At 43.7% G+C, this 21,407-nt stretch overlaps 1 protein-coding gene across 2 annotated transcripts in view; it reads left to right on the forward strand.

The window, feature by feature from the left end:
- The window catches only part of sema6cb (semaphorin 6Cb), a 175,078-nt gene that overhangs the window by 95,390 nt on the left and 58,281 nt on the right, over positions 1–21,407 (forward strand). For both annotated transcript variants that reach the window (XM_008286116.1, XM_008286117.1), the window contains exons 5-9: positions 4,407–4,609; positions 9,078–9,192; positions 10,776–10,833; positions 16,647–16,703; positions 17,054–17,155. In XM_008286116.1, the coding sequence (XP_008284338.1) occupies positions 4,468–4,609; positions 9,078–9,192; positions 10,776–10,833; positions 16,647–16,703; positions 17,054–17,155 (474 nt within the window). In that variant the 5' untranslated portion in view covers positions 4,407–4,467. The remainder of the gene's footprint in view (positions 1–4,406; positions 4,610–9,077; positions 9,193–10,775; positions 10,834–16,646; positions 16,704–17,053; positions 17,156–21,407) is intronic.

Here is a 21,407-nt window from a genome sequence, read left to right on the forward strand (position 1 = left end):
TAAACTTTTGGGGTGCATGGAGGATGTCCAGAGCAGAACCGCAGCGCTGCACCACACTGAGGTTAAAGTGGCTGACCGGGACCAGATGTCGCCACACATTAACCCGGCACTGACCTCTGCGCCACGTCAACAGCTTTCGTTTTGCAATTCATAAAGTGTCTAAATAAATTAGACAAAAAATCCAATCAGCGCCAAGTTTCAATTCTCGACATATTTGCTTAATGTCCCTTGTTAGTACAGAAACCGCAGCTACATAGCATGAGCTTGAAAACAAGGAAGGCGTCGGACGTGTTGCGTGCTGAACAAACCACAGCACACAAGGGGCAGAAATATTTAGTTTACTTCTATTGCAAGACTTAAACTTTGTTGTCCTTCTCACCCCAAGACGTAGGTTCTTCTGTCTACCATGTTAATATTTGAGAATATTTGAAATCCGACGGTGACGCATCAGATCGTGACGCAGCATTTCTCTTGAGCCCGACAGCTCGTTCATTTGTTCTTACACCGTCACAGACCTCTGTGTGTTTTTGCTCAGCCAACTCCCTTTTTTTTTTGACTGATTCCTCTCTGGAAAATGGCCATGACAGTTCAGACTAACCGGTTTTACAAGCAAGTGGCAGCCAAAGGAGGTTGTTTTTGTTTATCGTAGTGTGTCGGTGATGATGTGTGCCCATGTGTCTGCACTTTTTTTTTTAAAGAGCTGTGATGAAAAGGCAATGGTTTTTTCTTTTTTAATCCTGAATTTGGCCTGAAGACAAACCCCTCCTCTCTCCACCTGTCATTGTGCAGTTCCTCAAGTGAACTTTCTAAAGCACTAAGGTTTGCAAAATGTCTCCAGCAGCAGCAGCAGCAGCTCGGGATAATGATGAAGTCATCAGCAGACTGCGTGCTCTGTGTGTCTTGGCTTGTAGCAGAGGTGTTACCCTGACTTTCAGAGTATGACTGGTCTTGCATAAGCTCTTGTATTCACCATGGTTGTCTTGTTTTGCATGCATCATCATCACACTCTGCTGGCTGTCTTCCTTTAGCTAAGTAGGCTGTCAATAAAGGATCTCTCCCTTACTTCCTCACAAGGATGCAGCGTTTCCCGGATGTGCTGCTTGTGCTTTTTGGGCGGCTGTCTATGCATATTCATAAAGCGAAGAGGTGAATCGCTGATATACTTCTTTTGACATTTGGATCGGCGTTTGACACCAAAGTTCTGCCCTGAAGCTTTTTGACTTTTAAGGGAGTTTTCTAGTGGATTTGTTGTTGTTGTTTTTTTTGGACCACTATATATAAAGTGTTTGTTTTAAATAACTGTCCTCCCTGGCAAGACAAAAAAACAAAAAAAAGACGTCCAAATCATTGCAGATGAGGCTAATCCATCAGGTATAATACCCTCGTACTGCCTCAGGCTGTTGTAATTCACAAAGTAAACACAAGCAGACACTCGCCCACTCCCGTCGATTTATGGCGTTGTGATCATCGCTTGACCTCATTGCTAAATGCAGCTTTCTCCCCTGCATTTAAATGAAGCAGACTATTATCAATATTGATGAGAGTTCATGTCTCTATTGACTTAATTTTCTGCTCCCACTTAAAACCATGTGGCCCAAGTCTCACTGCCAAGCGACACAGTACATAAACTTGGGAGGGCTTGTAAGAACCCCTGTGGAGGACACATTGCCCTTAATAAATTGGCGGGGAGCGCAGGTCATCACAGTTTGAAGTCGGTTTCAACAAATCCCCCTTCCATCCATCTGCTACTGTCTCTTTCCTCAAATTTCAAACAGATGTGGAAATTAACATTCATGCATAATCTCGGCCTCGTGCACAATGTCTAGAGCTGGTAATTATTCCCACACAGACACTCCACTTCAACTTCTGGTGAAACTTTTTTTTTTTTTAAGAGAACTATTCTCAGAGCTCTTTTGTCAATTTATTAAAAATGGAAATACGTAACTTTGAATTCACGCAGGTGGATGAGGTTGGAACATCGCTGCACGGTAACCTGTCATCACTGTTTTTTTGTTTGTTTCGTTCGGCGTTCCTTTGAGATCATTGTCAGGTATTCTCTGCGGTATTATAACATTTCGTTCTGACTTTTCTGTTGGCAGAATCTGATTTTAGTGGCAGCACCCTTTGTCCACCCGCTGAGTTGCTTCTGTAATTATGCAAAACAAATTCTTCTGTCTGTGTCTGATAGTAACACAATGAATGAATCACTTTCTGTTTACCAGCCAACTTATTTATTTTTTTAATAATATGTTTGTACATGTGTGTGTTTGGCAGCAGGTGTTCAGAGTCACAGATGCAGTAACTACATTATAAAACCCTGCTGCTGCACTGACTGATATGAAGGGAGCCTGGTGGATTGTCACGTGTCCCCACTTTGTGTGTTTTGCTTCCGATCTAGTTGTGGATAAAATACAGTCGTGACTCGATAATCCGACCCTTAACAATCCTAAACTTTGCTATCCGACAGGTTTTCAGGAAAAACAAACGAAACCCATTAAAAACAGCCTTAACATAGCGACAGCCTTGGATTCTGACTCCGACATGACATTTAATGTCACCAATCAGGATGACGGCGTATTATCTGACTGAACAATCCCACAGATTGGCTACGTTCACACTGCAGGACTTGATGCTCAATGAGGATTTCTTTGTGACTTCCTTCACGTTTCCAGTTCAATGCGACTTGTATGTGATCTGCTGTGTGAACTTCATACGACCCAAAAGTGTCCCGCATGCGCAGAAGAGGACACGACGACGTCACACGCAGCGAGCGCGCTCAGTGTTTATGGAAGTAAACATGGATGGTAACGGTGGAGCGTATCTGCCACTCCCCCGCCGCCACCGATGGTGGAAACAGAAGTGTGAGCGCTAACTAAACTAGCATCAGCAGCCAAGTACTGCCTGTGTGTTCTGGACACTTCCACCCCGTCAGAGCGCTGCCACGGGGTGGAAGTGTCCGGAACGTGCACAAGCACAACGGTCAATTAGGCGTGAAATCTAGCGATGTGTAGTGTTCTAACAATACACTAGTTATTATAACAACTATGAACAATAATTAACAACAAATGAGCCTTCCAGCATCAAGCCCTCCTTGTATCTCGACCTCCGTCTTGACAATCCAACATCTTTGCTGAGAAGGTTTTACATTTAGTGTCGGATTATCGAGTCACGACTGTAAACTGGGTTCATATTGAAGCAACAAATACAGAAGATTCTCTAACTTTGGCAGTTCTCTGGATGTTATGCAGCCTTAACTTTACTCATGTTTATCCTCTCACTAATACTTTATAAATGAAATATTTTACCATTTAGCGTAAAGTGTTCATTTGTCTCCATTATTCATACTTTCACTTGTTTTTTTTCTTCTATCCCTGAGCGTCTAAATTGATTATTATGTTGAGTTATGAAGAGCTGCATCCGGTGCCAGCCTGTGTTGAATGAACAGGTCAATGTAGAGTTAACACATGTGGCGGCCACATCCACACTACTGCACATTTAAAGCCCAGACTTTTCAGCTCTCCTAATTGTCATTTCAGTTCGTTAGGCGGCTCTCCAATCATGTGTGTCCGTGACCTGTCGCTCACAATAGGTAAACTCTGTTATCCCTTTGGCAGTTCATTCAGTCTGCACACAACAGGACTGAGCTCCTTGCTGCTGCTACTCCTGCTTTCTCCTCCTCTATTAACACTCAGTTAAATGTTAAATCCATGTTCTTAGGTTAGAAATAGTGTGTGTCAAGCCTCTTTGTGTTTGTAAAACCTTGGTAACATCCTGGCTGAACAGACGTTTTGCTCGGAGACCCATTTTTTCTCGATACAGCCTCCTCTTCTAGCTGATGTGGGTGGTGATATTTAACCATACAGACCTCTAACCTTTCTAATTAAAAGCTCCCATCAGGACCCGGTGTCACGGCGGACTGTGCAGGGTGTTTTTTTTCTGGTGCGGACAAAGTTTTAATTACATCACCTGTGAAAGACGTTGGTGGGCAGTAAATGTGGCAGGTGTCCTGGCGGTCAGGGCCTCGGGAGCCTCCCTCCTCTCCTGGCTGCTTCTCTTTCTTTCTCTGGTTCTCTCTGCGACTCCATCTACCTCTTTTTTTATGTGTGTGTTTGCACTCTTGCATCTCAGTGGTTCAGCGGACTCTCAATCACATTGCCGCATTGACACAAAGCGTTGCATGCTAATAGGAACGTTAGCTGCCACCGTTAAACTTTGCTGCCGTCGTTCTTCAATTATGTAATTGCTGCACTTTAATATCGACGATGATGAGGACGCATCCTTGTGCAGCAACCTGATGAAGGTTCATCCATCTGAGTTCTGTGAAGGTGCTGCTGGCTGCGTAATAACACCGAGATGTGTCAGATGTAACGCTCATGTAACCCTGATATCCTTGTGTCTCGTTCCAGGTGGGTTGGGTGGATCTGCCGCGGGCCATGTGTTTCTGGTGAGGCCTCATCTTGTGCCAAAATGAGGCTGATGCCCGGCTCGCCTCGACCCGTCCCACCAGCCGTCCTGGCTCTCACCTTAGTCGCCTTCTTACCTCAGCTGTCCTCAGGAGCCACGCCGTTCCCCCAAGACCTGGAACCGATCAGCATCGTGGGCAGAGAATGTAAGTTCAAAATGTGTTGGGTTGCCATGGCGATCCCCGCTGCAGGAGCACATGTAAAACTGGAGAACCGGAGCGAGGGTCACCAAGGCGTTATACCTCAGCACTGGGGAGCACGGCTTAGTGAGGTGGATGTGTTTAAGGCTGCGTTGGGTTGTGGAGGTGGATTCGGCTGCTGGGGTATTTATTAATGTAATTATTCTTGTTCTGTTGTCGTACCATGAAAAAAAAAAGGCGTTTCAGCTTTGCATGGAAACACAAGTCCCAGTCGGGGCTGAGGGACGCTTATACTTGCACGTTTGCTAGCTTTTTTCAACATCTCGCTTGCTTGTAGATGCATACAGTCAATGTGAACCTAAACTGACTAAAGACAAAAGACAAAACAAACAGCAGGTGGGACTTGAGGCACTTCTGACCTGGTCAGGTTGGTGCAAACAGACTCTGGGTTGATTCAGGCTCGTGTGAAAGCTGTCAGTCAAACTGTAGTCAGCAGAATTTGAGTTAATTTTTCTTCCACGCAGCAAAGACTACAGTCACAAAAACTGGCTACTAAATGACCTGCATGTCAGTCCAAAGGATGTCATCTAATCGTGTTTACTTGTCTTGATTAGTGTGTAATAACATGGCATCCACCAAAAGGAGACGTTTAGTTCTCGTTTTGGACCACCTATGAAAGAGATCTCAGATGTTGACACACAGGACTGAGCTTTATGGACTTTAAATGTTTAGATTCTTGATCATGACAACGAGCTATCCTCGTCACTGACGCAGCCTAAATCAACAATATTATTGTTGGGAAGTCACCTAGATACCTGGAAAGCCCTGCTTGTTGAATATCTTGACAGAACTGAGAGCAGGTGCACCTACCATATGCAACTGGTAATTTAAAGTTGTTCATGAAATATTGATTCGATTTATGTTTTTATTATTTTTACCTCATTTAGTTCATTTGTGTTACAATTTCCTTGGAATCCTTCATTTCCACTTATTAACTGTATGCCATGATATCACAGCAATCTATCAGTGACAGCTGATGGAGGCTAACGTTGAGTTATTAGCCAGTGCAACGCAAGATCCGATTTTGACCGGGCAGACTCTATGACACACTCAAGACACTGCCTCATCGGACAACCCCGGGGACTCATCAATGGCACCCAATCACTTGGGAGGTCTACAGGAGAGGTCTTGGCTGCTAAATGTAATGGCCCATAATTGATTTAAGAGGTGGCCGAGACCATGGCCCACACACTGTAATTGATCTATCTGGAAGAGAGTAACGCAACCATTAGCAGAAATAGCTGCGCTAATAGTGCTATATGTGGAGCTCCGTCCCAGGTGTAATGAGAACAATTTGTCACCTCTGCTTCCAGCAGGTGACAGCATGGCACAAGGTCCCTCAAAACTCTGCGAGACATCCATTATGAATCGCAGCACTTCGTCACGGCAAAGTCTATGAAATCAAATGGAAGTGACTCCTCCTTTTGGAGAGCGGGCAGACGACTCCAGATCCAGCATCAGGCCCTGTAGTGACTGACTGCAGGCTGTCTGCGTTTGACAAATTTAGAGAGCCGGTGCAGATATTTTATTCTGAAGCGATTCATACAGAAGCTGTTGATAAATATGCTTTCATGTTCCTGTTTTGATAATTGGAGTCGAGTGATATGTTGAGGAGGGCTGATTTATCAAAACCAAGATGATTTCACTGAAGGTAAACTTTTAATGCAAACCTGTCCGTCGCCACAAGTTCTGCAGTCGAGTCAGGAGAACATATGAAGGTCCGTCTCTTTTACAAGGTGTAGCTGAAAGCCGCTGTTATGACTTGATTCCAGTGGTTTGTTGTGTACCTGTACCCTTTGCAGACTGTTTCTCATGTAGGGCAGCGCACTGCTGCTGCCTTGACATACACACAAAGCCTTTAATTGATGTCAACTTTTTTCTCTCGGCACTCGGTGAGAAAATGAATCACAATCCAGGAGGTGCAGTTGAAGAAATACATCCCTGAGTTTACAGCTTATGAAATGCCAAAGCACTATATAACCGCTCACAATGCATTTTACAACCCTGGAAAGGTACCACTGTGGCAATTATTTTATCTCTGTCTGGGCTGTTGAGGTTGGGGCAGAGTATGTGAAATAAAAAAATTAAAATAAAATATTGCGATTATTTTTGACGGATGTTGCGTTTGCGGTGCGAGTCGTGATTTTAGCGGGAATGGTAATTCTGGCATTTCTCCTCCACTGAAAAAAAAAAATGACTGTAGTCTTTGCCAAACAAGCGTCTGCCCTGATGTCTGGAGAATGTGATATGTAGGCCGGAGCATCTCTGTGAAGCCACAATGCGTCATTCATAATGGCTGTGTTGTGACTTTTTCTGCCATTATCAAAAAAATTGCAATGCGAGTTGGCTGCTGCACTCAGCTGCATTGCATTTTTTGTTGATGTTTTGAGCAGCGCCTTGTTGAGGTAAACAGGATATGCAGCGTGCACCGCCAAAGTGCAGAGCTCAGTGATGTTATTATGATCAGCTATTATTCTGCGAAGCGTCTTTCTGAGTGATTAATCATCGGTGCGATTTGGGGAGAAAAAAAGCAAGAATGAAAAATGCTTCTCACAATTTCTGAGAAGCTAAAAATGTTCCGTTTGCTGTCGTGTAAGATAAAGAATCGACTGAAGGTTTATTTGCTGTGGCTGTTAATTTAATGTGCTGTAGGTCGGATGTTGAGCCGGCTTACTTTAGCTGTTGGGAGCATTGATTGTGGCCTCACTGAAATGAGTGATCCGTTTTTGTGCCGGTGCTGGTCTGAACGCAGGCTTCCGGTTCGATTGGCCCGTAGAGCTACGCATGTTTCTTGGATCTTAAATAACTCCGTGGTCCATCACCTGCTTCTGGACTTTGCCTGGAGCGGTGGCCCAGCTGCCCCCAAACTTTATAGGATGTGAAGTGCCGAAGTGTAATTAGAAATCCTCATTTGCCGGGGGGAGGATAGCAGGGCGGGCCGGCGAGCCACTGGGAATCTCTTCACCAGACAGCACAGCAAGGTCCAGCACTCAGCCAGACATTAGGCGTTTAAATCTTTAAACAGTCGATTCGAGACGAGTGGTTAAGGGAGCGTACGGCTCCCTGTAGAGAGACTAATTTGAGATTGTGGTGTATTTCTAGCGGGGATTGCTAATTCAGCAGCAGCCCAGGTCAGATGGGAGGCTGGAGGGCACTTAATACAGTACTTTACAGACCCAAAGCGCTATGGCCTTGAGCTGAATCTTTGCTTGGTTGGAAAATAAATAAATAAATAAATAAGCGAGCAGCAGGGGAAGCTGTCTGTGTGATGTGGAAGACAGCCTGGTGTCAGTTTTGAGGCAGGCTAATTTTGTTTTTGCCTCAAGCATCCTTTTTTTTTTTTTTTTCTTTCTTCTTCTTTTTTTTTTTTTTAATCACGCTTTTGCCAGGCATGTCCTTCTACTGACTGGCTGTCATTTTGTTATTTAAAGTATCGGGCACCATCTCCTATTGTTTAAATTAGCATTTCCCTCCAGTGAGTTAGTCTGTTGTTTGAGCAGGAGAAGACAGGATGGAATTAACATGCAGTAGAGGAGGATGGAGAGAGCAACATAGTTGAAATTATATCACCGTTTCTCTTTGCACCGCTTCCCTCACTTCATCTTATCTAACAGTTTTTGTGCTGCTCCGCGCACACACAGTTTGTTTATGCATGAACACGCCTGATTTCCATTGAATTGTATATTTTGGTGTCGTTCATAATGGAGAATTTTAAGTGCGCTTTAGCCAGGTTAAGGCATTTAAATTGCATTCAAGACGGCAGTAAGTTGGACTTCAGTGACCTGGGAGACAGATGTTTGCTATTTAAATGTGGGTTGACCAGACAACAGACTCTCCATTGAGATGCTTTTGATTTGTTTCCTTGTCCTCACTTGGCATATTCCCCAGACGTGTCTGTTCAGAAATGCTTACCAGGAGCCATTTATTTAAATCAGATTGACTTCTATGACACGACTACCTAATTTGCAGCTCAGGATGCTATTTTCTTCTCCTGCTCATCCACCTCCACAAGTGCACATTAGCATACAGTGTATGTTCGGGTTTTGAGCACAATAGGGCAAATTGTAACCTTCGCTTAGTGTTTCTTAAATTGCAAATAACACTGTGGATAAATGTTTTCCTACTGCCTTTTTTATAAATGTGAAACTGCCAAACAGTTGTTTGTTATAGCATTGACATATGACAACAGAGCAGAAGCTGATTGCTTTCATTTCCATCGTTTCGCAGTGAATTGTCTGGGCTGAGTCGTGTTTTTCTTTTCCAGTTTGAGGTTTTGTTAGAAACTGTTATTTGCAAAGGAAAGTCATGTGTTAGTCCCATGACTTCTAATCTTTACTGAGCGGGGGGGATTTCAGGTATCTGGTGGTGTTATGAACAATGTCTTCTTCTTCTCTCCTTGTTTTGACCCATGCAGCCTCCTACCTCTACCCCAGCTTCCAGGGGCTCATGTCAGACAATGACACTGTCCGCCTGGGTCTGGACTTCCAGAGGATGCTGAGGATCAACCACATGCTCTACATCGCCGCCCGGTCAGTCATCAGTTCTCGCCTGCTAATTTAACATGATCTGATGTTAAGTATTGTTTACCGAGGCTGATAACCCGACTGTTGACGAACCCTTCATGTGCACGAGCTGTTCACACTATAAATATTTGCACACTGCTTTCTTTGTTACCTACATGTGCAGGTTTTACAGAGTGATAGCTAATGATGCTAATCTCTTACACACTTATACACACAATGTTAACCTCTGTGTACAAGTCTGATCATATGAGTTCATGTACATCGCTGCACAAAGCTTTTTTTCATTACTGTGTATTCTTGTTCCTGCTTGTTTCGTCCATTAATGCAAAAAGTTCTGATCACAAGTTTCCAGCTCCCAGACCTCGTATCTGTGGAGCTCTTGCACAGCTTGATCAGCAGCCAACAAACCCCGAAGAATCGATTTGATTATATAAACAATGCAGCTAGTTGTTTGCCTTTTATTTAACCATAAAGTTAATTAAGCGCAAGTCAATTCAGGTCTTATTTACACTAATAGCAGCTGAAGAGGCAAACGGGCACCAAAGAGAAAGAAAACATGGACAAAATGTGCAAACTGCTATAAATCTGTGGCAAAAGACAACAGAAAAGATGTGAACAGACGCCGCAAAGACACTAAAGGGGGTAAAATGTGACGAGAAATAAACGTGGCAGCAGGAATTACTGGATATTTATCTGCAAAATCTTTGATAGGGTCTGGAAAGCCGAGAGAGTTTTGGAAATGTAATCCTTCCATAAGGCAAACGCACCCAAACTGAAACTTTAACACATCTTAGGCAGCATCTAAACACAAAACTGCTTTCATGTTTGCAGCTTTGGCAGAACCTTTGGAATCTCAGGTTTGTTTATTTGTACCCTTAAGTGGATTTGGCTCGCAGTCGTCATCCAGCAAGATGCGCGTTATAGAAACAGCACAGGCAGCAGGCACTTTAGGATTTAAGGTGCAAATGATTCCTAAAACCCCTTAAGAAAAAAATAAATGGAAATAAACAAATGAGTAGTGTTTCTAGTGCATCTCTCACTCTGCTCCCTCTCCATCGAGATGTCGTAGGTTAATTATCTTAAAAGTACAAGGTTGTACCTCCTTCCCTTATTTTCATTGTGCAAAAATAAACCCTGCTATAGCTTTTGGCTTTGTCTCAAACTGCAGCGCTCCCGCTGCCAAGAACCATATCCAAAAAGGTATGGAGATATTTAATGCACGCAAATTGGCTTATGTTTTCCACAGCTGCATACAACAAAGTGCATGCCTCACTTCTCAAAGTGATTCATATGGGGCTTTGTCGATAGTTGGAAAACTTCTGGTGTCGGAAAACTTCTGTGAGGTCCTGAAGCCAAAAAGCCAATAAAGTTTGCCTGTTAATCCACCTCCCAGCCTGTGTTGTTGAACAGCTGTGATCAATCCTATTGAGCGAAATGGGAGATTTTTTTATTTTATTTTTTTGGAAGGCAGGTTTTGGTGAAATGGTTGGATCAGAGGCTTACGGAGCTTTGCATTCAGAAAGCATCGGGGCTGACAGGAAGCATGTGGAGATGGCCCTGCTAATGTCCTGACTCTCCCTCTCTTGCAGAGACCATGTGTTTGCCATCAATCTTGCCACCTCATCTGAGCAGATAATCCCACAGCAGGTAGGAAAGTCTGTCAGCTAACATGATTGAAAATCGTCTGGCGTGTTCACCTCGTTGCCTTTCAGAGCGCCGTCTGTGTCAGAATTATACATGTTTGGGCCCGACGCCTAACTTTTAATTGATACAGGAGTTTGGGTCGATATCCATTTATGTGCTGGCATATTATTTACTGTGAAGCGTGTTCGTGCCGTTTGCTCTCTAACCTGGAGAGTGGTCGCTTGATTTCCATCATTAAAAAACTTCCAAGGCCAAGTCTTAGTCTAAGACTCTGACATTTAGGTAGTGTTTGATCTCTTGATCCTCCAGAATCAATACCAATAATATATGATTTACCAGCCTTGCTTGACAAATTTTGGCTGTTTAATGTTAAAATAGGTTTTGGGATTCAGCAGTTATTAAATATAAGCTGAACGGTAAAGACTTTCACATAAGTGAGCATGGAGTTTTTCTTGTCAATAGTGATAGTCTGGGTAATATATCAGCCGTACAGATAGACCTAAAAGATTTAAAGAAGGGCTTAATGCAAACCAGTGCTCTTTATTCGCCGTTTGAGTTCTTGTTTTTCCTGAAATGTAATATGTTTTTACAGAAAAAAGATCTCCCGTAATGTTTGTATCTCATTATTTTCCCTTCTACCCTTGGTCTGCCTTTTCATTCAAGTATTAAGCAATCTCTCTTCAGACATATATCCACTACAAGTGGAGCGGCGCTCTTGTTGCTTTTGAAGTGCCATGCTCCCTCCTATCTGAATCTCATTTGTCAAACATGATTGCACTTAAATAAAAACCCTCCGAGGCCTGGACTTTTGTTTGCTTGTATTTAGATTAGTGCCAAACACAGATATTCATTCTGATAAGGCCACCACTCCATGTCGAGGGGATCTAAACTATTGATTAGGGGGCAGGCCGTGGCACAAAGAAAAGGGGAACTTCTGAGCACTGTAATGTTTATGTTTTTTTCTTCCAGTTATATGAGAACTTAAATAATGAATATTGTTATAGGATGCATTTTTCAGCCGTTCACTCAAACCTCTGCCGCCTCCAGTGTGACAGCAGGAACCGAGTGGAAAATTATTAAAGACTTTACCCACATTCTGCCTCTCCTATTCCTGTTATCCATCTGAGCTCGATCGTTAGTGTGTGACTGACTCATATCACCAGAAAATGGTGTGTCCTCTTCATCACAGATCCATTCCTTCGTGCGGGCTCATTTTTTAAAGCCCCTCTTCATTTTTCACACCAGGCGCTCATTCACATTCTCCCCTTCACTGATCTCCCCGGGCCTGGGTGGCCATAAGTAATTATTAGTAAACCAAATCGAGCGTGGACAAGGCAAGACCTATTACCATAATGCTGACTCCTGCTGAATCGTGACAGATCTGCACAAAGTCGCGCCAGAGGTGTCCCACACAAAGACCTGTGGGGAAAAGTGGCGGCTTTAAAATCAGAAACAACAAGTAGTCTGTTATATGCTGATTACAAAATAACAGGTTGGGACAATTCTCGCTGGGCTTACTGCTCGTATTGTTCTGTGGATAGATCAGCTTATGTTTTATGCAAAATGTGACAATCAAACAAATCAAAGATGTGCAACACCCTGTAGCGCCAAGGACATCTGGGCTTACAGGATAAGCCGGGCAATATTCTGCTTTTCTTGCTGACAAAGAATCTCGATCAACGATCAAAACAGACAGTAAATCAATCCTGCTAACAAGGGCTGCCTGTGTATCCCAAATGCAGCATGTCTTTTAATCTCCTGGTTCATAGAGCTCCACCAATATCAAAAACATATCAGTGAGCGGCATTTATGATGCTTAGATTTGACTCATCCTACCTGTATTCTCCTTTATTATATGTAAAGGGAAGATAAAAGGCTCACCCATAATGCAATGCCTATTAGGGTCAATAATTAACATTATTAGGCCAAATCTGCTGACTGTGTAGCTGACAGTCTAATTTCTATAACTACAACAACTTAGCGTATCTTAAACTTGTTTTTATTGCCACTATTGCATATTTTTTTGGTTACTCTAATAATCAGAAAGGTCATATTCATAAGAAACATCCAATGATGTCACCACCAGTATCCTGCTGTGAGGGCGAAATGGACATAAAATGCTTAACTTGGCAGAAAAATATTTCCTGAGGGCGGCACCTCTGTCCTAAATGTTGGACCAGCTGATAAACTAGGACACTGTTGCCCCTTTTCCACCAAAAGGAACAACCCGGTGCTAGTTCCAGTGCTTAGTTGGTTCAAATCAGGCTTTTCCAACGATCGATTGCTTTTCCATCGACAAGGAGCCAAGTTAGAGCCACGCCATACGTAGCCGTTTACTGAACAACGCTGGTGCCACACGGAAGTCCACGCAGGACTCCAGACTTTTTTTTTCACCGGTGCAACCAACTTTATCACACTTCCCACCTTGTCACAGGCTAAACATATGATTTGCTGAACATTTTCTTATTGATAGATGCTACAATTTACGATGTTCCCTGAACGTCCCACATAGCAGGCCGCACTAGCTGCTGTCGGTGGCCGCAGTGCACCAGTTTTGAAAGCCTGGAGCCGGTGCCTAGGCGGTGAAAACACAAAGAACTGGTGCTAAGTCAGGCACCGGCTCCGAACCAGCACTGGAACCAGTTTGATAGAAAAGGGGTATGTGTGGGACAGCTCATCTGTCTGAAGTAAAGCACACAGTGCCATTTACTGGTACATCCTGATTGGTCCTGTCTCTATGTCAGGGATAATTTAGAATTGAGTAGCCTAATAAATGACGCAATGCCGTGCGTAAATGTGGGAAATACTTCTTTTGTTTTTTTGGAGGTGCTCGTATGGATCTTGTTGCTGCTTTGACAGAGACTGAAAAGCGAGTGTCTCTTGCCAAAGACGTGACTTTGGACAATCCTGAGGTTGTCGCATTTCATCCTTTAGTCTATTGTATTCCTACCAATAATCCCCATTTTTACTGAATGCATCGGTAATGTGGTTACGTCTTCTAGTTTCCTAACTCCATTCCACGTATCCCAGCCTGTTTCTAAGTACTTTCACCCTCAACGATGTGCTTTGAGGCCACGTGGCACAGACGAGGTCCGGCAGCCAGAAAATACTGAGAGAAATATCGACACATGCTTGGTTCTGATCTGTTTATGAGATCTGTTGACAAGAAGGAGAATAAAGAACAACAGCAGCTGTATTCTTTAATATATCCCCTTTTATACTTATCATAGACAGCGGAAATGGAAAAGAAATGTCTGTGCTTTTGTAGTCGTAAAACAGGAATCCCTTCACAAGAGGAGCACGTCTCTTCTTCATCAAGAATGCTGCCGGTCTTTCCGTCCACCTTGTAGTTGAATTCACCTGTTCCAAGTACTTTCTGATTTGACTGCTGGACTGAAAGCTATCCGACAAAATCGAAAGCCGGCGCTGAGAAAAAGAGAACAAGGGGCCTCTGGGATAAATTGCATTTCAGGGGCTCATGGTCCAAGAAAAGTGAAACTTCAGCTCCAATAAGGAATCAAAATGTATTTTAAAACAGGCTGGCTTATTGTGAGGCTGGAGCTGAGGGGTGAACGGGAAGACTCTCTGGCTTTGTGAGCATGGAAGGCTCTGGACTTGGACTTTGTTTTTGTTTGCATTTTTGTTTTTGATGCAAATTTAGATGTTGTTCCTCATTCAGTAGGGACAGCAGGTTAAAACAGATTTGAAGTATTTGTACAAAGCAGGAACATGTCCATGCAAACTATATAAATACAGACATAGAATCAAGACAAGAAAATGTGTCTGTACAAAAAACAGCTTCTCAATTAGGACCAAGACTATTCATCCCCATGCTCAATTTTAATTTATACTGACAATTTGACTGTGAGGTTTCTTCTGGCTGGAAATGACATACAAGAAAAAAAGAAGCTTTGATATCGTTCCAAATGGCCCTGGTAATTTCTTCCATGTTCTACAGCATTCAAATGCACTATAACTTGATTAGGTTGTGGCTCTCTAACCAGAGTTTAGTGAGCTTCCTATTAGAGTCCATTACCGAGAGAGAGTCGCAGCGTGTCTGCTCGCAAGACGGGAAAAAAGGCTTTAAAGCCATTTCCAAGTGTTTTCCGGTGCCAGTGGCCACAGTGCATAAAGTACAAGAAGTTCCACATCGTGGGTCTCCTCATAGGTCGTAATTATAAAGCCAAGAGTGACCACTTGGTAGGAATGGTCAAGGCCAAGAAAAACCCAAAAATCTGCACCAAGACCATCCTCGTGAATCTGAGCAGTGCTGATAGCAGCATCTCAAGGCAGACGGTGGTCTCCATGGACACCGAACTCCACAAGACAGACGCATAAAACCTCCCCTGGCCTTTGCAATAGTTCACCTGGATGAGAAAGAAAGCTTTTGTTCATCAATTCTGTGGTCAGATGAGATAAAAACGTGAAGTTGCTTGGATGTAGGGACACAGCCTTCGTTTGGCAAAAGAAAGAAGAAGCGTTGCTCGGTTTGTTTTCTCAGCCAGTGGGCCAGGCACCTTGTCAGAGTAAACAGCACTATGAGAGAGGAGCGCTGCATTAGGATTCTGGAGGAAAACTTCAAGCAGTCTGCAGAAAAATAACTTGGCCTTGGGCAGCATCGGAAATTCCAGCAAGACATTGATCTGAAACATACAGCCAAAGTGGTTGAGAAACGGTTAACAGAAAACATTCTCAACGTTTTGGAGCGGCCCAGACGGAGTCCGGACCTGAATCCCATCGAGAAAGTTGCGAACTGAAGAGATGAGTGACGGCAGAGAAAAGCCTTCCAGCCTCGACAACCTGCGTGAGGAGTGATCAGAATCCCAACGGAGACACGCAAAAAGATCGACAGCAGTTATAGAATCGCTTTGATTCCTGTGTGCGACGATTACAAGGGGTATGAATAGTTTTGGACGTGACCATTTGAGTCAAAACTTGCATCAATAATGTCTCTAACGCAATGTCTTTGGTCACTTCTTTGTCATTTTGGGCAAATATAAATCCACTATAAATCAAAATTTGGCATGAGTATGAGTCATTTTCAGCTTAACTATACATTTAAATGGTCAAATCAGCATTGAAAATCAAATACTTCAAGTCTCAAACCTCAAAAGATCCATCTCAACCTCGGACTACAGCAGCCGATCTGCCTGCTGGTGCTCGGAGGCCATCCCATAGCACCACGACGCGTCACCGAGTGAGACGTCAAGCTTCTGTCTGCTCGCGTCCTGCTGGGAGTTGTTGACTGAAGGAGCCGGAGTGAAACAGGAGTGTACATAACGGAGTATTCTCCGAGGTATCGATGAGCTCCGAGAAAATTTGGTCAGTAAATTAGCTGACGGCGGATGGAAGCACATTAATCCTTCAGCTGGCCGAGCTTGTTAACAAGCTGATGGATGTTTTTCTGTAACAGCAGTTGTTGTGTGTGCAGAACGAGGGCAGGACTTCTGACCAGTGGGTTAATTGTGGCTAACTGACTCCTCATCATATAGACAGTGAAGTGAAACGAGGATCTTTTTGTGTTCCACTGCATGTGCACATTCTCAGAGTGGTTTTTTTATTTATTATTATTTTTTTTATCACAAGCGAGCCACAATGTTTCAGCTGCCCACTGACTCAGGCCGCCGCAGGCATCCCCGATATTTCTCCGTTTGTTTGTTTTTCTGCGCTACAGTTTATTGAAATTAATGAGATCTTCATCACAGCTGTCTCGTAATAGCACTTGAACGATTAAGCGCAACAAAAGCTGGGATGGTGAGAAACAGCTTGTCTTTGAGCTGACAGTTGGCTGTCTGTTCGTTTATTTTTTTTTTCAGAAGCTGACTTGGAAGACGAAGGATGTGGAGAAGTGCACCGTGAGAGGGAAAAACAGCGTGAGTATTATCTTCCACACGCATCCTCGTTGTTCTTAGTTTTAACTTCCTTCACTCTCCGCCGTTCTGTAATGGTAGTGTGCCGGTAGCTTATCAGAATCAGCACCACAGCCATCAGGAGACGACAGACCGGGGTTCTGGCATCGCGTTTTACTCTAGAGCTGCAGTGAAACCACGAGAATCAGCCTGGGGATTACGATAATGGCCGTGTGTGTGTGTGTGTGTCAGCCAGTAAAATGCACCGTCTACCTGCTGCAAGTCCTGCTTTGATTGTGTCGCCGGCGTGCCAGGAGCCAACACGGACCTGCTCCCCGATGAACAATAACATGAAGCTGTTTTCCTCCCGACAGGACGAATGTTACAACTACATCAAAGTGCTAGTGCCGCGCAACGACGAGACGCTGTTCGCCTGCGGCACCAACGCCTTCAACCCCACCTGCCGCAACTACAAGGTAAGACGCCGCGCTGCCGTGTGCCGACTCCCTGCCTCAATTACAGATAAGAGATCATATTACGGCTGTTATGAGATCTGCTCGGCCGTGTCCTCGTGTGCCGTTCCGAGTTGCGCCCCGTTATGTGATTTGCCAATGGAAATGACAAAGTGCAAGCTAAGCTAATGCCACCTCAGTGGCTTTATGTGGAGGGGCTATTACCGGGGATGTCATTTCATAAACACAGGTCGCAGAGACAGAATATGTGTTTGTACACCAGGGAAAGTGGCAAAATCCTGCATAAAGTCGCAGTTTTACGTCGTCAGCGTGATCCACGTGCATTACACCAGTAAAGCCCCACTGGTGCTGGGATTTTCAGGCTATTACTAGTATTTTTAAAGATTTATTTATGGGAATATGCCTGGTGAATAAAGAGTTGTGCATGATGGTTTTAAAGAATAGTGTTTTTATCACAATATAATAGAGCTGTTTAACTGAAGTGAACTTCTCTGCAAAATGGTAAATAAGTGTCCGCAAGCTTAAACAGACGAACAATATGAAATGAATTATGAAAAAAGAAAGGTCAGAAAAACATATAAAACACTTGTACTTCTTCCTTGTGATTGTCAGCGAGAGCACGCACAATGGATAACGCTGCTTGGGGAAAAAAAAAAATACATCTACTGTGAAATAACACCCACAAACAGCGCCACAAAGATAGGTCATACCAGGTTGAACGCAGCATTTGTCAGCTATAAAAGAAGTCTGGCAGTCAGCACTTCAGTTTGTGTTCTCGATGATGATCCAACAAACAGCTGTGAGCTCAAACTGCAGGCACTGGAAAAATGATTAAATACATCAACAGGGACAGGCTGAACAACTGCGACACAAATGCCAAACGCAGGCAAACTATGAAGAGGAGCTGTGTGTGTTTGTTAGAATTTAGCAGCACGTACTTGTTGACATATACAGTGCCACTCTTTTTTTTGTTTAATTGAGGTGTTGGATAGATAGCAGCACTGAGCACAAGCTGTTCACTCTGAGTGTTTTTGTCTTACGCGACCAGGGGACTTCAAATGCTTTATGTTGGTGGAATAATATGTTGGCTCAACAAGACGGAGGGAGAGCAATCTGTTGACAGGATACAAAATATGCTGATGGTGGCGATGATACAACGGCTCCTTTCACACCTCTGACACAACAAAGCCGAGGGAGGATGCGGAGGGAAGGACGGTGGCCGAGGCTCTCAGCTCCTCCGTCGCTTCAGTGATAAATAACAGAACCGCTGGCTGAGTGGAAACCCGACGCTTTAGCAAAGGAACAGATAGCCTTTTGTTTGAGGACAGCGCGAAGGTACAGCTCCCACAGTTTGAGGTCTGTCGAATAAAACCCGACATGACGTCGCAGCGGAGGCTCAGAGGTGACATCACGGGTTTGGACTGTGATTCACAGCAGGCCAACAGAAGAGGAGGGAGTACAGGCTCTGCAGCGCAGACTGTAAATCTAACAAAGCGGGGGAGTCTTAAATCCAAAGGGGAGCTGAATAACTCCACATTTCACCGTTTTTGAACTATCCAAGTGGTTCGTATTAGGGGGGTCAGAAAGGGGCAAAAGCCCAGGGTCCTTTTGGGCTTTCCAGTTGAGCGGCCGGCAAAATGAGATATTAATTAGAGGATTTCATAGTTGAGAAAGAGTATTAATGAAGCATGTTGTCTCGCTGTGGATAGCAAGAAGGTGACGTAGGTGAGGCTGTTGCAGTAACTTGAAATGTAAGGAAGTAAATGTGCTCGAGTGCTGTGGTGTAATTTAAGTTACTTTAATGGAGTATTTCCTATTTTACTGCTTTATACTGCAGCTTTAGTTACTCATTTCTTAATAGATTACAGTTTTGCTCACGTAACATCTAATTATAACACATTATGTACTCTTATACATTACTTTACCCAATACGATATACATCCTTAATATTGTCTGTGAAGATTGTCAGTCATCCAGGTCCTGGTTATTCTCATAGATTAATGGTAGCAACTGGACTTGCTTGAGTTCCTTGAAGACGTTCCACCTCTCATCCAAGAGGCTTCATCAGCTCTGACTGACTAGTTGGGAGTTCCAGATATCCTTAAGGAGCCACTAACACCTGAGTTTCAATTGGAGGTTTGTTGCTCCTCCCCCTCGTTATGTGGGTCGTTAGTGCTCCCCCTGCCACAGTGGGGTTCGTTAAGGTCTTTTGTGGCTCGGTGGAGAGTTCTTAGGACTGAATTGTAAACAGGTGAGAGGTGATGCCTCAGACCTCCACCTCTGTTGAGGGATGGTCTTTCCAGTTTGACATACATGGCTTCTTTCACCTCTCTCTCAAACCATCTGTCCTCCCTGGACAAAATCTGTATGTTGTCATCTTCAAATGAGTATCTTACTTAATATTAACTCCACTCTGACATGAAGCCGATACGTCAGTTGTAGTAACCCGGTAATAAGTTCTCCTGAGATATCATTGGATAATTAAAAACATTTCACAAGTATTGTCAACATTTTCTCACCACTTTAGAGCTGTGGTAGGTAAAAACAAAAAAATAAAGATTTAAAAATAAAACCTGGCCAAAGTTTAAAAACCTACTGTAGCTCTGTTCTGTTTGTGTGAAATATTTTTTTATTCAGAACAAATGTGCTTCCTGAGTGTGTTGTTAAGACAGCGCTGCTTTAAATGCTTTAAAGTCACGACTCTACAAATTACATGAAAGCCTCCAACATGATTGACTGCCGCCTTACTCTGCAAGATGTCCACTGATCTATATCTGGGGCTATTTTTAGCTTAAGTATAGCAACATCTCACCCCTGAGCAGAGCTGGCTGTACAACATGTACTGGCACGTACACGCATGTAATATCGATGATGTGTAATCCCGTATCGCTGGTATCCAACCGCAGGGAAAACTTCTGTGAAATAAGATGCACTCTGAACATGAGACCATATATATAACCACCACTGCCAGCAATCATATAAGGACTTGTTTAAAGTAAACAACAAAAAAAGACTGTTTCTCAAAGTTTAAGCAAAATGTGTTGAGTGAAAATTCACATTTCAAAACAAGTACATGAAAACATACAGCTGGACAGTTTGGCTGAAAACACATTTTTTCCAATGTAGTCCATAAATGTATGAAAAACTAATAATTAGACTCAATACAAAGCCCAACAGAGCCTTTAAACTCCAATAATCTGCGCCAGGTGTCACTCTGCCTCCATGAGGTGGACATTTAGTCCTGATTGGATCTTTTTTTCTCACTTGTAACCCGACATCTTCGATAATAACACCACTCCCAGCTTTGGAAGCGAGCTACCAGACTAGTTAGCCAGCCAGGCAGGCTTACATGGTGTCAATCATTTCTTACACTTGAGCTCTTGTATTTTAGACTTTACGAAGGTGAAATGAAAGGCACGACCTTCCAAACACTCTCGGTAAGTGTTGCTCTTTAAGAAAACCCTGTTTATTCCCAGTTTTTGAGGAAGCCAAAAGTCAACATTTCACAGTGTTGAATTATTGCCCGGCCTAGTCTGGGTGCTTATGAAGCGAACACAGCGTTTCCACAGGCTGATAGCACCTAAGTGCTTTCCAGCTTCAAATCATGTCTCGGATATCCTGAAGGTCCTGCAGAGAGGTTGATGTAAAATGTTTATAGAAGTGCACACTGACCTACATTCAAATGTTATCGCCTCCCTGCCACACACTCCCTTTGGTAAAGAAGCTGATTTACAGTTTCACCAAAACATATCCACACCTCCCCTCCCCCCCATCTGTGCTCCACACCCCTCCACGCTTTCCCTCCGTCTGGAAAAATGTACACGAGATGACTATCCAGACAGCTGGGGAGAGAGGGAGGAAGTATAAATCATATCAAGGAATCTGTCTCTGGGACTCCTCGAGAAAAATCTGTGGCGGACAGTAGGGGATTGAGTCAGAGGTGTGTGTGTTGGTCAAAGACGTGAACGGATGCCCAGCCATGAACAGGCAGCTTCACCGGCCGGGCTGCTGAGACAGCTGGTCTGTAGACAACAGAGAGGCTGTCTTCAACATGCGCTGATGATAAAACAAAACCTTGAAGCGTCAAAACCGTCTGTCTTGGTCTGCCTGCTGGGGCAACAACCCCGCGGTCGCCGCACAACTGCTGAATCCTCACTTCTCTCTTTGTGATTAACAAACCGCGGCGGTGAGAAGTTAGTGGGAGTACGTTGATTTCTATTCAGACGTTGAACAGAAGAGCTCAAATCTTCTGATT

Source organism: Stegastes partitus, unplaced genomic scaffold, assembly GCF_000690725.1.
Source record: "Stegastes partitus isolate 25-593 unplaced genomic scaffold, Stegastes_partitus-1.0.2 Scaffold434, whole genome shotgun sequence".
NCBI classification, from domain to species: Eukaryota; Metazoa; Chordata; class Actinopteri; family Pomacentridae; genus Stegastes; species Stegastes partitus.